Below are 16,209 nucleotides of genomic sequence, written 5' to 3'. Positions count from 1 at the left end.
ACAGGAGGAAGGTTTAGCTTGAGAATGAGAAAAATCACCCCCTCGCTGAGGGGCTATGTGAGACCAAGAAGCAGATGCGTGACTCCAGGAACCTGGGAGGGAATGGATGGAGGACGTCAGTACAAGGACAAACTCTCTAACGCAAGTCTGGGTGCGCTCCTTGGGAGACCATGGGCTCCTGGACGCTTGCAGGAGACGCTGCTGAGGGAGGGTGGGGTTTAAAAGCTCAGAGACCAGCTCCAAGCCTCACTAGCTGTGTGACTGTGCACAGCTTACTGAACCTCTCTGAATCTCGGGTCCCTCATCTGTGAAATGGGCCTAAGGGTACACTCTGCACAATGTTATAAGGATTCAGTATACTGAACTTGTCTGAGTCTGGGAACCCCCAAGATGCTTCTTGGAATGACAAATCTTGGGGCCCACTCCAGACCAACAAGTCAGAGCTCCAGGGCAAGGACGGGGAATCTGCATTTTAAACAAGTCCTATGAGTGCTTTTTAGGATTAGACAACTTTGAGAAACCCCAAGATGGCCCAGGTGAAGCCCTCAGTGCACCGTCCAGCGCTCATAGGCTCTCGGCAAGTGGCAGGTAGATGTCATCCCACAGAACGATGGCTTTATTGCACTTTATTGAAGTGAGTAACTCCTAGAGTCCTTCTAACCCTGGTTTCCATGTTGATACAACATAAATGATGGAACACAGTTGGGTAAACCTGTGCCAGGGGAAAATTCACCAGGATCCCCTGTAAAGGGCAGCGGCGTGGTTTTGAAAGCACACATCAGCGCCCTCGCGTGGCACTGTGCGGTAATTGCATTTAAGCACTAGAGAACACAGTATGAAATTTTCACTCACTTATGTACGCAGCTAAACAACAATAACAACTAATGCGTCGGAGTGCTTATTATGGCCGGGCACTGAGGTGGGGGTTTTACAGATGTTATTTCATTTAACCCACAACACTTTCCATTTTTCAGGTGAGGAGACTGAGGTGCAGAGGGACAAAGTGACTTGCCTAAGGTCACCGAAACTGTAGACCAGCGACTGAGGCCAGACTCAAACTGGGGTCCCCTGAACCCGAAGGCCACACATTGGTCACGAGTCACAGTGTTTTGGACACCATGCCCCCTTCGTGTTGGCTTCAAGGATCCCACAGGAGGTCCCGAGGATAAAAGCTACCCAGGAACTGTGAACTTGAGGTCCCTGGGGATGAGGCCATGTGCTTGGCCAAGAGGGGAAGTTGCACACCTACTCTTGCACTTCTTGGTTTGAAGGCAAAAGAGGAAAATAGCCACAGCTAACCTCTGTACAGTGTTCGCTCCACACCAGGCACTGTGTTGGCCATTTTACGTGTATTGACTCATTGAGTCTTCCCATCAGCCCTGTGGGCTAGCTGCTACCATTATCCACGGCATAGGAGAATGAAACTGAGGCCCAGAGAGGTGAAGGAACTTGCCCCAGGTCGTACAGCTGCTGAGTCAAGAGCTGAGGTTTGAATCCAAGCAGCCTGGCTCCGGAGCCCCAGCTTCTAGCCTCTAGAATGCTCCAAAATATTTAGAACATAAAGAGGGAGACAAGGCTACATCTTTATAGGGTAATTCAAACTTTCAAAAGTCTACAAGCATCTGGATGAAACTGGAAAAAGCCGGCGAGTACAACAGTCACGCAAATTTACATGAACTAGGGGAAAAAATATGCCTAGGGTAAAATAAATCAAAGGTTTTGGCATTCGCTAAGCGCCAGTGCCTGGCACGTGGTGTTATATAAATGCTTGTTCATCAAATAACAATTAAAATCAGGCCGGTGGGGGAGAATATCAAACGACAGTCCTGCAAGTATGCTCTGCCGGGCCTGAGGGCCTTTTTAGGGTTCCGCGTCTCTCATGTGGGGTGGGGCGACCTTTCCGGGGCGTTTCAAGCCGTCTGTTCAGGGCCAGAAGTTCACTCACCTTGCTTTGCAGCACGAGAATCTGCTGAGCCCGGCCCCTCCAGGTCCCCGGGGAGGACAGGAGCTGCTGGACATTCACATCTTCCCCGACCTCGCTGGTCAAAACCTGAAAAAGGCAGGGTCTTCAGCGAGGCCAGGAGAGAGAGTCCCACCAGAGCCCCCAAACTGCTGCCCCCTCAGAAGCGGTGCTGGCGCGTGGGGCTCCCAGAGGGCCTGGCCCCCGCCTGCACGCCTTCTTCCTGCCTCCAAGGCCGGCTGACCGTGCTCTCTGAGCAGCAGTCCCTGGGAAAGTAGTGACCCCCCTCGTCCCCTGCATTTCTTGGTGATGCTTCCAGCAGGCGAGGAACTGCCAATAGGGCTCAGATGGGGCCCTCTGCTCTTGACATATTCTGGGATGCGTGAACCACAAAGTTGACCAAAATCTGCTTCCTCAATTTGTTCACCTGCCACTTAGACCCGAGATCATTCTGGATGGCTACAGGAAGTACACTGCCACAGGCCTCCACCTCTGTGAAAAGCCACTGACTGGGGGCCGCGTGTGAGTGCCCCAAGAAGGAGGACCAGCAAACGTCAGGTGCGGATGTTTGACTCCAGAAAGGCCCAGAAATTGTGGCTGTTGAAGGGTGGGGTGCAGGCCCTACCTCAAGGCTTCGAGGTGGAAACAAAACACTCCAGCTGGTGCCCCGGGCCCCTCCGAAGCCTGTCACAGGAGGCAATCTAGCGCATGGAGTCTCTGGCGCTTGTTTCCACAATAAAACACTGTTTTGGAAATCTTGGCTAGTCTGAGTGGTTCCAGCAGGGAAGACAAATGCCAGAGAATTCACTATGTAAATAAAAATAAATAATGAACCAGCTGGGCCTGCATCCCAAGTCTGAGTATTTTCCTTTGAAAGGGGCCTTTAATACACAAACAACCTATTCATTTTCTAATATTACAGACAGCAAAGGGCAGGAGGCAAGTCTTGGCTGGCTTCCAAGTCCAAGGTGGCTCATTAAGGAGAGACTCGGGACCTACTAGGGTGCACGGAGCACAAAGAAAGTCTACAGGATTCTCGCTGGGTAAAGGGCACTGTCCTCCTCTGTCCAGGGCGGGGAAGGCACCACGAGGGCCGCGCAGGCAGCCAGGAACCCCTCTCTCCGCCGGTCTGTAGGAAGGGCGGACAGAAGGAAGCTCCTGGAGCTGGAGCCTGCCCGGCGCATGTTGCTCACGGGGCCAAGCACTTGCTGCTCCCGAATGGAACCTATTGTCCTGGCCCCGCTCTTCCCAAGCTCAGCCAGACGAGAACCCCTGACCCCTGGCTCTGGAATACCTTCTGGGCCATCCGGAGCTCCTGCTTCACGGACTGGATCTGGTTGCGGAGGTCGCTCATTTTCAGGTTTGTGGCTGCCAGCCTGTCCTGCAAGACCTTCACCTCTGGGGTCTCTGGCTAGTTGGGCAGGACAGAGGAGAGAACGGGTCACTTGTTGCCGAAGTAGTAACGATAATCATAGCTCCGTTCAGCCAGGGCTGTGCCAGGCCCCACGCTCGGTGCTCCACGTGGAGCAACTCACTGAATCCTCTCGAACCTCTGTGACGTGGGTTCTGTTGTCAGTCCCTTCCAGAGGCAAAGCTGAGGCTGGCGGAGGGGGAGTGCCCTTGGCTGGGGGGGACCTGGCTGGGAAAGGGGGAGCAAGGACGTGAATCCTGGCAGCACACCTCTGGGGGTAAGCCCTTCGCTCAGAGCATTGCACATCCAGGGACGCAGGCGGTGGCCACAGACGGGGAGCCCCTGCAGGAGGCCCGCAGGCTCCAGAAACTTCCTAGACGTGGGCACTCTGCTGTGCTCCGGAGGCTGGCACCGTGGCTAAACCATCTCCACTCAGAATAACGAGGGGGCTAACTCCATCACAGAAGGCAACCCCCAACGACCATCCTAACTTGGGGCCTCCTTCTTCCGAAACCATCAGCTTGGGCCTTGGGCCCCCTTTCCTGGCAATGAGCTCACGCAACAGAAATCAGGACCCAGTTTCATCGCCAAATGCTCCATTTCTGTGGCTTGAAGGACTGCTGCAACCACGAGAACTCTGCCTGCTGGAACTCTGAGCAAATTTTTTTTTTAAATAATGTTTGATTTAAATTACTGGGATGTAAATTTTTCTCAAATGTGTTGCCCATTTCACGGTCTTCAGTAGAAGTTTCTGCGACTCACAGAAGGCTGACATTAAAGGAATTTCACAGTCAGCCTACTGGAACCCCTTCCATAAGTGATGAAAATAAGGCCCAAAGACGGGGAGTCACTTGCCCTAGGGCACACAGCCGGTTGAGGGTGACACGGTCAGATTAGAAGAAGCCGGGTCCTTCCCCTGACCTGGCTGATTCTCCCACTTGAAGCTGTTTCAGGACCCCAGGCATCGTGGGTGGGCTGAACATTCCATCAGGCAATGATACCAAAACCATCTGCTCCTGCCCCAACAGACCAGGTGGGCTGAACTTCTGGGAAGCAGGGCAGGTGCTGCGGTGGCTTTCTGAGCTTTCCTCAGCAGGCGCACAGAATCCCCTGGGGCCACTAGTGCGGAAGGCAGATCCACGGAGATCGGGTCTGGGAAGTTCCTGGGTCCCCAGAAGTTGTGGACAGCCCAGGTGAAAACCACTGGGGAAGGAAATGGGAACCGGACACCCAGTCCAAGAAGCCTGACCTCATCTGGTTTCCTCACTGATGGAATGGGTAGAAGAATCCTTCTCTGTCCTGCTTCTTCACAGCACCACCATGAGGCTAAACAGAATACCCAGCGTGAACAGAGTATAAACTGGGAACTTACATAAAACACAAATGTATCTTTAAAAAAAAGTGTGTGCGTGTGCGTGTGCGTGTGTGTGTGTGTGTGTGTGTGTGTCCCTTCCCCCGCCTGGCTGCTTGCCATTCCTTCTCCCTGCTGTTGGATGCCTGTCCTTCCCCAGCTAAGGCGCTACTCTGCACGTGCCCCGGGCTGGGAAGCAGCGCCCCCTGCCTGTCGGGTCCTCGGTGCCACGAGGCCCGCTGGCCCCGACAGGCGGTGGTGCTGGAGCTGTGTTTAGGAGCGTCCCACATGATGGCCGTGACCCTGCTCAAAGCACGGGGAGAGCACGCATCTTGGACCGGAGCTAGAACGCAGGCAATGACGCCCCTCTCCAAGCCTGGTTTCCTCTTCTGTAAAATAGGGGTGTATTAACACCAGCGTCCAGGGGGCCTGGGAGTGTTGAGAGGAGATGCGTATGAAGGCTGCTGTCTGGGGCAGATTCCGACAGAGGGCAATGCGGGGGGCCTTGCTTGGCGTGGGGTCGCTGCCAAAGGGGGCTGAGGGCTAGCCAGTGTCCTAGTGAGGGCTGGGCCCACATGCGTGGCAGCCCTCTCCCCACTGCTCCGCCAAGCCCCCAGTCCTCCCCTCCTGGACGGCTGGGCCAGCCCCACGTCGCTGCCATCTCAGAGCTGCCTCTGCCCAGAGCGAAATTCCACAGGCTTTGTGGGGGACTTGAGCATGGGCCTAGCCCTCCCCTTCCCTGGGCTATTTTCTTTGAGGGAATAACTGGAAGGCAGTCCGAGGGGAACAGACAATGCCAATGCTGCTCGCAGCACAGCCCCTGGGAGCCCCACGCCGACCATGCCAAGTGGAGGCAGGGCATTCAGCTCCGCTCCAGAACACTCTCCGGCACATGGCGGCCAGAACATGCAGTGAGCGCAGGCCTCCGAAGGGCGGTTCAGGCTTGTGCTACCCTGAACCGTGTAGTGAGGGGCAACGTTGCTTTTGCTCTCTCTCCGATCAGAAGTGCCCTGGAAAACACAGGGTGCTGCTGAACTGAGGCTCACCGCCCGTCACCCACTCCTCTGTCAGAAGCCTACCAGGCTCCCTGCGGCCACCGAGCAAAGCTGAGCGCGCCCGCTCCAGCTGCCAGTCAAGACCGCCCTCCGTGGTGACCCCACCCTAGCCTCGTTCGGCTTACATTGCCCTTTCCCCTCGTGGGCCCTAGGCTGCGGCCAAACATTGTCCAGCCGACACCCAGCTAGCAAACAGAATAGGAATACTCAGGTTCCCCGGCCTCTCAGCTTTGGCTGGTACCGCACCTGCTGGAGTGCCCTCCCCTACTCCCCCTCTCCAGCAAGGCCCACCTCAGGACCCCCTCCTCCAGCCCACCTCCTAGCCGCCTCACATGGAGGGTGTGCTCCCTCTGTGAACTTTGAGGCCCTGGGGCCCTTTCTGAAGGCCCTGTCCCCCTCCTTCCTTCAGTGTGGCTGCTCGTCTCCCCTCTTGGGCTCCCCTATGGACGAAGGCCCTGTCTTGGATTCCCTGTGTCACAGGGCTCAGAAAATCCTATCACGCTCAACAAGTGACTGAACAAGCAGTCTCCCACCACTGGCAGCCTAGTCAGGGACACGGCGATGCTCAGTGTTCTAGATAAAGTGGGAACAGCTTAGCTGTGTCCCCTGGAGCCAGGAGAGGCCCTACAGAACAGCCCCTGCCAAGGGCAGAGCCCCTCTATCACTTCCCCAGCGGTGAGACAGGGTTACACAAGACTAGCTTTCACCCCACTAGGCTCCCTCCTGGAACCCTAGAGGCCTATCACTCTAGACTGACGGCTGAATTCTCCCCAAGACAGGCATGAGGTGGCTTGCCCCTGAGTTGTAGGCAAAGGGAGGTGGAGCAAGAAAAGGAGCACTGAACAGGGAGCCCTAAGGCTTGACTCCCTGTGTCTCCAAGAACACCCCTGGGGAGGCCTCCTGGGTTGTTCTTAAGACTCTGAGGCTACTTATTATCTGGCGTGGGTTCCTTGCCCCTCCCTTGTCGCCCACAGGGTCAGACTGCCTTCCTTTCATGGAGCTGCAATTCCCATTTCCTTGGTTCCGGGCCCTACTCACTGGCTAAGTAGAATGGAATCTGGGGAACAAGCTGCTGTTCCCAATAGTCACTTTGACTTTGTAGACTTGGAGCTCCACAAAGGGAAGACTTCTCACGATATGAATGCCTCCCACCCCCAACAGGGCTCTATTGTGCAGTAGTGAGCTCCCTGTCCCTGGGGGTAAGTAAGGGGCTGGATGTCTCCCCAGTGAGGATACTGTAAAGGATGCAGCTGGGCTGAGAGTGGGAGGCCAGTTGGACAAGGCCTTCCCTGCTCGTCCTGAAATTCAAGGGTTCCATGCTCCTCAGGCCCTTCCTATTCTCCCTCTCTGGGGACTGAATCAGAGTTAGACCTTCACTGGCCTGCCCTGGGGCATTCCTGGCCTCAGGCCACAGACTAAGTTGCTGTTCCCTGATGATGGCGCTGAAGATGCTGCCCTGGTGGGCATGGGCTCAGCCATGGGGTGGACCCCGGACGGAGGCGCCCACACTCCCATAGGGGACAGGAGGCCCAGGCCCATGGCAGCCTCGCAGACTCCCCAGCACAGAAGAGAATTCATACCAAGGCTCTGTCTCCCATCTGAGTCCTCGACGCCTTGGCTCCCACGTCGGTGGCTGCCTTGGCTGGTAGCCTGGCCAGGGCCGCCTGCAGCTGAAAAGCAAACCTTGCATTTAATACTGGATTCTGCTTGGCAACTGTGATGTCTGAGTGCGGTGCTCCGTGCCGCGGCGGGTGTGTGGTCACTGATCTCACTGGCTCACCTCTCAGCTCGCTTCAGGACCATTAACAGAAGAGCTCGCCCCTACAAACTGCTCTGCGATGCGAAAGGGTTTAACTGATGGTCCGCCCCACTCCCCGGTCACACACTGGGATTCACTAACAGCTTCATACGTAATGCTGCAGCCGTGGTCTGTATCCTGGAGCTCTGTCCACAATCTGGGAGGCGCAGCGTAAAGGGATTATGGACTTCATGTGGTAGACAAGAAGACAGGGTCAGAAATGCTAAGAAACCTGCCCCACGGGCTCACGGCCTGGAGCCAGCCAAGCCCAGCGCTCCATACAGCCAGCCAACTGCCCCTTTAAAACTTTCCCGACTGTTCACACAAAGACCAGACCATGTCTGACAAGGCCGGGGGTGGCCTGCCCTCCCACCCCTGTGACCTCATCTTCCTCCACTCTTGGCCACCCGAGTTTCTTCTCAGACCTTCTTCCCCACTCGGGGCCTTGGTTCTCGGTGGCGGGGGCGGGGGGCAGGTCCCACCTTTCCCAGTGTGGCCCCTTTCCACCCTCCAGGGACCCACTGTGCGCGTCCCCTGCTCTAAGAGGCCCTCGGTGCTGGGTCTGCCTCTGAGGAGGGCAAGGCCCATGCCTATTTCGTTCCCCCCTGCAGGGCCTGGCACAGAGCTTGAGGTGGTTCAGGACCATGAACTGCTTGGGCTGTGTCCTGGCAAGGCCGGAGGGGGCCTGTGCCTAGCTGTGGGAGGGCAGGGGGCAGCGGAAAGAGGAAAATGGGCACAAGTGAGACGGGCTGCTGGAGTGCTCCTGGCTCTAGCTTCGCACTAGCGAGGATCCCTGTTAGTTTAGGCAACAAACATTTATCCGGTGCTTGCTACGTGCCGGGCACCGGCCGAAGCATCTTCTGTTGTTCCGTCTCTTCATTGTCAGAAACACCTCAGGGTGAGGACTCTTAGGACTACTGTGTGTCAGCTGGAGGAAACTGAGGCACAGTGAGTTTATAACCTACTCGAAGTCACAAAGCCGGTCAGTGACGGAGCTGAGATTCACACCCGGGTGGTCAGGCTCCGGGTCAGTGTCCTCACCACTCCGACAGCTGCCTTCCTGTGCCCTGTGCCCCCTTGCTTCCTGACACACTTTCCCCCCTCAGGACATGACAAAGACTGAGGAGCTCTTTGCAAACACTGACCCACAAGCCCTTCAGAAGGCCCAAAGCATCTAAGTGTGGCTGCCTCTCTGGAGGAGTGGCCCCGGGTCCTGGGAGTCCCCTCTAGAGGCAGGAATGACCAAGGCCCCTCACTTCCCGCTCCAGCGCCTGGACGCGATTGCTCAGCTGTTTCACTCGGGTTTTCGCGCCCTCGGACTCTGCCGTCAGCACCCGGTTCTTTTTGGACAGCTCGACGATTTTGGTGGCGATCACATCCCCGGCCACACCGGCTGTCCCTGCCATGAAGGAGAACAGCGAGGTGAGTGAAACACGCAGGCCCACACATCAAACTCCGGCCACGCTACCGACGGCCCCAGGGTGTTCAAAGCTAGAACACTCACCAAAGGGCAGAGGCTCAGGGGAGTGACCGCATACCTCGGAACCCTGAAACCCAACTCCAATGAGAAGAAATGCAGCCACTCAGAAAAGTATAAATTTTACTTCTATGGGATATAAGTTTATTGCCCCAATTCTTCATGCCCTCCTCCGTGACAGGGTTACACCTCCACACCTCAGGCTCTGTGACTCTGCCGTGCCCTCCAGCCAATACGCTGGACCCCCTCGACCCTTCTACGGCCCCCTGACTCTGGCTCAGCCAATGACTTGTTTGGCTAATGGCTTGTTAGCAGATAACGCACACGTAGAGACTTGAAAAGCACTTGTGCAGTTAATTCCCCCTCTTTTGTTCGTGCCATCTCCACGGGCACACAGCCAGCCCAGCTGGCAGGTCCCAGGAAGAGGAAGAGACACGTGGAACAAGGCTGAACCACCCTAGCCAGGCCTGGCCTAGATCTGTGGAGCCCCAATTAACCCCAGATGTTTGAGCTCAATACGTGCTTCTTGCTGAATGCTGCTGACGTTATGTGGTGGTTTCTTACCCAGAGTTTTGTGGTGACACCTGACCGGTACAAATGCACGCATCCCTTTGCAGATGTTGATTGGGTTACACCAAGTACTGGGCACTGTCTGTACTAGGGATTCAATGGTGAATAAAAAAGACTTATGGAGTTTACATTCTAGCCGGGGAGACAGATGATAAAAACAAATAAATATGGATTCTGATGTCTGGGAGGACTACATACTATGAAACAAAGCGAAGCTGGGCAAGAGGGTGAGAGGGAGGGGTGATGCTATTTCAGACGGAGTGGTCAGGAAAGGCCTGCCTGAGGAGGTCTGTGTGAACAGAGACCTGGATGAATGAAGTGAGCGGTCAAGCCATCAAGAAGAGTGTTTTCAACTAGGAGGAGTATTCTAAGAAGAGGGCACAGCAAGTGCAAAGGTCCAGAGGCAGGAATATGTTTGGAGTATCGGAGGACCATCAGGCAAGGCGGAGTAGCTGGAACACAGCGGGCAAGGGCAGGAGGCTGGGGAAGAGGTAGCTGGAAGGGTGTGAGTGTGGGAAGTTAAACGGTGTGGGGCTGTGCAGATGGCAGGCAATGGGAGCTAGCCCAGCGTGGCCACTGACTGACTGGGTAGCCTTGGAACCCCCAGGCCAGCTGTGCAACAGCAGGTCCCCTCAGATGGTCTGCAGGTTCTCTGACTGCTTCTGACCCCCCAGCAATGGCAGGGACACCTTCCTAGGCCTGCTTTTTAATACAACCATCCTGAGCCCCAGAACAGCCTGAGAGTGACAACTGATGGGAGGTAAACAAGCATGCTGGATGGTTTTCAAAGCGACTCAGCCCAGGCTTGTTGCTGCTGGCCTGGGCCGGGCATTGAGTAGGGCAACTAGGAGCAGCTGCCCTTGGCCACCTCCTATCTGCTGAAGAGGCTGGGGACGCTTCAAGAGAAAGGGCTCAGAACCTGGGGATGGAAGCCAGACCTAGAAGTGCACGTGGCCCAGCAGTGAGTTTTCTGGGTTATGTTTTCCTTCCAGGACTCAAAAATCCTGGAACTAGAGGCCATGAAGAGGTCCAAGAGAGGCCCTCTCTAGTCTAAAGGGCGGGAAGGGGGACTCAGAGAAAACAAGAAAAATCTGAGTTTTTTTGTTAGTTTGCTTTCCCAAGCCCCACTCTTGAGGCTGTAGCCACAGGGTAAGGGGGCAGCAGTCAAGGGACAAGCACAAAAATGCTAAATATGTAGGTAAATATAATATTTTTTCCCCTTAGGCTCTTTATGTGTAATGATTGACAGCAAATATTACAACACTGTTGGGATTTTCGCTATATAGAGATAGAATACATATCCAAGCGGCACTACATGGGGGAGGGTAAAGGGATCCACGGGGTGGTAGTTTCTTCATTCTGCTTGAAGTGGTAAAACACTCATTCTAAGTAGACTGGGAAAAGGTATGTATTTTGTGATCACCTGAGCAATCACTAAAAACTCGTACAAAGAAATATAGTTTTTAAAAAACAGAATAAAAGCGATAACTAAAAATCCAGACGAAGGAAAACCAGTCCACCAGCTGTCAGCAGCCCGTTGCTTGCGGCCTGGTCTAAAAACATGTGCCGGGCCCGGCAGACTTTTCTCTTCCAAACTTGACGTTGGAAGTCAGAAATGGGGACTACACAGTGAGGACTGGATTCAAGAGGTCTTGGGGAAGATTAGGGCTGCAATCGGATGAGGCTATGAGCAACCGGGCAGAGACAACAAAGAGAGAGCATGGGACAGGCTGGGCGAGAGGGAGGAGTCCCTGGGTCCCCAGTCTCCTGGGGCAAGGAAGCATCTTCTGCTTCTCCCTGGAGCTCATTGGTTTCTCTACAGCCTTGCCGAAGGGCAAGCTGCCCCTTTGCATGTGAACCCGAGCCAGGATGGGTGTGTTTCTGTGTCTCACAAGTCCTTCTCCTTAGTGTGGTTTTTGTTTTAGACAGAAAAGGCCAAAGAATGGAGGGAGACACAATAGGCTACCAAGGGCCTTCAGGATACCAAATTCCCTTTGCTTTTTAATTCAGTACTGGTGCTTTGCATGCATCTAACCTTAAAGAGACTGGCTCTCAAAGGTAGGGAGGGATGCCCTGGTAGATGTCGGCGGAGGCCCGCTGTTATCTGTGATTGGTTACACCAACTTTCTGGTTTAGTCAGCTACCTGGGAATTGCTCAATGGGTATATATGGAACAGAGAACAGTCAGGACCAAGGTCCCTACCAGATCTGCAGGGCCAAGGTTTAGCTCATAACCACAGAGCCAATGTCCAGCCCACACCCACAGAGCTAAGGTCATCTCCAGGCCCAGAGGCCAACATCCTTACCAACAGAGCCAAAGTCCAGCCCAGACCTGAAGGGCTGGGCCCACTCTAGACCCTACTGGGTCCTAGGAAATCCCCTCAGAACAGCTACCTTCGCTGTCCCATCTGCTTTTCTGGAAGAGCAAGTGCTGTGGAGTAAATGCCTACTTCACCGGGGCTTTTTCCCACCCATAACACAGTGTCTGAGCCAGAGAGCAAGACCAAATGGACCCTGCTGGCCCACCCCGTGCAGCAAGCATCCATGGGGAGTCCTTGTCGTGAGTCCTAGCTGGGCCACCGACACTACCCAGAATGCCTGCCGACTGTCCCTGCTGTTCCTGCGCTCCTGTTTCCTGGCACGCTGGCGCCCTGCGCCTGCTCTCTTCCTCTACCCTCTCCTTCATTTCCGGGACTCATCTGGACAAGCCTGACCACAGCTGACCCTTGGCACTCTCTCTCGAGAACCTGCCCTCTGGAACCTGCTGGTTGCCCTGCCCAGGGGGCTCCTCGGTGGCTGGGCCGGCTACTGGGACTTCTGGGCAGGGACTGTTACAGCCATGCCCGAGCTACCTGTGAAGGCAAATCTGTCCTCTTCTATTTTCTTTTTGAGATGTTTGATTTCAAAGTCCCTTTCTTTCAGCAGCTTGTACAATCGCCCGTTTTCATCCACCGTCTCCCTGAGCTGCTCTCGAAGGTGTGCGATCTCATCTTCAAGCATCCTACAGGGCAAGGGCAGAATTATAGGGACGGGTGGGCGGGAGATAGGCCTCCACCGCCCAGGTGTGTTGTATCTGGTCGGACACTAGGTGGTGATAAGACCGGTCTGTATGAAATGGAAAACGTCAATGGGCAGATTTTAACACACTGTTCTCACAACAGAGTGATTACACACGCACATGCTTGTGCGCACACACACACATACACACACGAAAGGAGAGACAAGGTTTGAATAACATCATTTACCATGGATTAGAGGGAGGGCTATATAACTGACTGCCCCTCTCCAAGAATCCATACTCCTTCAAGCACCCATGGAATGTGGATAAAAACGTATTATATAACAGGCCACAAAGGCAATCTTGGCAAATTCCACATAGTGGACATCATACAGGCCATTTTCTTTAATGGCAATTGACTAAAATTAGAAATCAATAGTAAAAAAGGTGGCAAAAATTAAAAGAAAGAGCAAGCCCCAAAACCCATCATCTGTTTGGAACTAAAAAACACACACACACTCCTAAATTACAAATGGGTTGAGAAGAAATTGTAATGTGTGTCATAAAGCATTTAGAACAGACTGACCGTAGCAGCATCAAAGCTTGTGACATGCACATAAGTGATACCCGGAACGACACTGAAGGTCGTGACTGCATGTATGTATATATACACACACATTAGGAGACCAAATAGCAATTGCGGGCAAACCGGGTAGAAAGTCAGAGCAGGTGGCTGGTTTTGTTTATCATGAGTCGCCTTGCCAGGCTCTCTTCAGCACTTTAAAACATGAGAAATGCGTGGCTGATGGGTCTGGGATCACGTCTACTGTGAGGCGTGGAACGGGCTCCCTAGGAACAGGTGTGCGGGAAGCAAGGAAGTTAGATAAGTTAGAGGGAACAGTAATTAATAGGTAACAACTGATATTATCATGATCATGATCATTATTACTATTTTTAAAGTAGGCTCCGCACTGAGCATGGAGCCCAACACAGGGCTTGAACTCACAACCCTGAAATCAAGACCTGAGCCAAAATCAAAAGTTGGACGTTTAACCGACTGAGCTACCCAGGCGCCCCTGATACTGTCATTAGTGTTGTTACTCTACCAATAGCTCAAGTCTCCACCAATTCCAGTTTCTCTGATTTGGGGAAAGATCATCGGGAAATAGGTCTCGGGTGAACTTAGAGCTCATATTCAGGAGCCACAGGAACTTTGTCAATTATTGAGCAACCTGTATGTTTTTCCCAATTAGCATTTTTTAGCAGAATATTTTGAAAATTGAGAAGCCATGAAAAGTAAGAATCTGAAAATGGAGAAGATAGATTCTGGGCCAAACCAGAAGCAAAGAGTCAACTCAACAATTATTGTGGTTTCTTTTTCTTTTCTTTTCTTCTCTTTTCTTTTCTTTTCTCTTTTCTTTTCTTTTCTTTTCTTTCTTTCTTTCTTTCTTTTTTTTTTTTTGCTAGCAGAAAATTTTGTATCAACATAGCCTTCTGCTTCTAATAGCAAGTAAAAATCAACATGCATCTGTGATATTGTTGAATTTAGAGCAAAATGAGAAGATTCTGGACTCCTTTCAAATGAAGAACCAAGGAACCCACAAGAGCTTTTTTACACAGGTATGTTTATGGGTTGTTATGTGTCAGGAAAGGGAAACTGGCATAGGAGAACGATCCCAGATGAGAATTTGGAGCAATGATCATTTATGAACCATCAGAGTTAGCCAACCAGCTCCTCAGAAACCCAAACATGGTTTTCATGAGAGACTGAATAAGAAAATTCGAGTGAATAAACTACACCCCGCTGAGCTTCAAATTTTCCATTTGACTTTAAATGATTTTTAAATATAGTTCATATCAAGTTATAACCACAGGAGCACAGATCTATCAGACCCAAGTCTTCAGTAACAACCTGTGTCAAATCCTCTGTGGCTCAACTTATAAAGACACATCTAGTCAACCTGATGGCCCGGTGGTCTGTGACCAGTTCGCCCCCACCCTCCCTACCCCCCTCCAGTGTTCCTGAGAGAGTTCAAACTTGCCTTTACCTCTGCTCAAAGCTGTTTTTCGAGTTTTGCTCCCCAGCTTGGAGAAGGCTGAGGCCGTCGGAGATCTCCAAGAGCTCTTTTTGGTCATCGACTTTGATTCCGAGGCTCAGTTCCTTTTCCTTCTGTTTCTCCATCTGCTTCTGCAGCCTTTTGTGCTGCATCTCCTGCATGGCTTTGAACTGGAGCCGTAAGGTGTCCTGTGCACCTTCATCTGCTGCCATCTTGTCCTAGGAGTAGGAAAAGACGCAACCCCTCCAAGTACACATTTCCCGAGAGTGCTCCGCACACAGTCAGCTCTGTCTACAGCTTGCAAGTCTGGAGGACCCTGTTTAGCCTTGTGTGGGTCCATATAGAAGCTCAGGAGACCCACCCTGACCTCAAATCCCCTGAAAGCCAAAGCTGAGCCAAGCATCCTCCCCGGCACTGAATGTGCCCCCAGACCGCGAGTGGTGTCAGAATACTCCCCGCCACTGCTCAGACTCAACACTGTTCTCCTTCCTGTCTCTAAAAACAGTGGCTCTCAACTCTGGCTGGATATTAGACTCTCCTAGGAGCCCCTAAAATATAGCACAGCTTGGGCACAGCATCCTTGCACCAATTAAATCCCAATTTCTGCGACTAGGGTCCAGACATCATTACTTTTTAAATTTTAAGTATAATTTACAGATGGTAAATTGCATAGGTCCTGAGTGTACAGCTCAATGAATCTTAATAGAAGTATACATTCCTATGGTGACTACCTAGATCAAGATATAGAGTACTTCCTGTCCCCCCAAACAGGCCATCTTGTGCCCTCTCCAGGCAGGTGTCCCCCCTTCCCCAAGTAACCACTATTCTGACCTCTGCTATTAAAGATAAGTTTTGTTTTCTTTTTAATTAGTTCTATTGAAGTATAATTCATTGACAATAAAATAGACCATTTTATGTGTGCAAACGAGTCTTGACAAATACATATACTTGTGTAAACCACGACCATCATCGCTGTAGAACATTTCTTTCACATCGAAGAAGTTCCTTTGTGCACCTTTGCAGTCAGTCTCCCTGCCAGGCCCAACCCCAGGCAAATTCCAGTCTGCTTTTGGTCACTTATGGTTTTGCTTTTTCTAGAATCTCATATAATTGGAATCCCCTGGTAGGTCTGTGGTTTGTTTTTGTTTTGTTCTGTGTTTAGTTTTGCTGTTTTGTGTGCGTGTGTGCTTAGTACTATCTTCTAGAGACTCATCCATGCTGTTGCATGCGTCATTAGTTCGTTCCTATTTACGGTTAGGTAGTATCCCACTGTGTAGATATATCCCAGTTTGTTCCCACACTCACCTGTTATTGGACACCAGAGCTGTTTCCATTGTCAGCTATTATGAATAAAGCTGCTATGAACATTCATATACAGGAAAGTCTGTGTGTGAACATAGGTTTGTTTTTTTTTTTAATTTCCCTTGGGTAAAGACACAGAAGTGGAAATGCCATGTTGTATGGTAAATTTATGTTAGCTTTATCAGAAACTGCTAACTTGTTTCCTAGAGTGACTGTAACAATTTCCATCC

General features: G+C 52.2%; 1 protein-coding gene across 1 annotated transcript in view; it reads right to left on the bottom strand.

Annotated features, from left to right (window-relative positions):
- Positions 1-14,889, bottom strand: part of CCDC13 (coiled-coil domain containing 13) — a 38,097-nt gene extending 23,208 nt beyond the window's left edge. The window contains exons 1-6 of the mRNA XM_008709794.1: positions 14,669-14,889; positions 12,475-12,623; positions 8,832-8,974; positions 7,358-7,447; positions 3,255-3,371; positions 1,946-2,050 (exon numbers count right to left, since the gene is read on the bottom strand). Of these exons, the coding sequence (XP_008708016.1) occupies positions 1,946-2,050; positions 3,255-3,371; positions 7,358-7,447; positions 8,832-8,974; positions 12,475-12,623; positions 14,669-14,889 (825 nt within the window). The remainder of the gene's footprint in view (positions 1-1,945; positions 2,051-3,254; positions 3,372-7,357; positions 7,448-8,831; positions 8,975-12,474; positions 12,624-14,668) is intronic.
- Between the last annotated feature and the right edge of the window lie 1,320 nt (positions 14,890-16,209).

Source organism: Ursus maritimus, unplaced genomic scaffold (assembly GCF_017311325.1).
Source record: "Ursus maritimus isolate PB19 unplaced genomic scaffold, ASM1731132v1 scaffold_20, whole genome shotgun sequence".
Taxonomy (NCBI): domain Eukaryota; kingdom Metazoa; phylum Chordata; class Mammalia; order Carnivora; family Ursidae; genus Ursus; species Ursus maritimus.
Note: the sequence above shows the minus strand (reverse complement) of the source record. Positions and strands in the feature narration are given on the sequence as shown.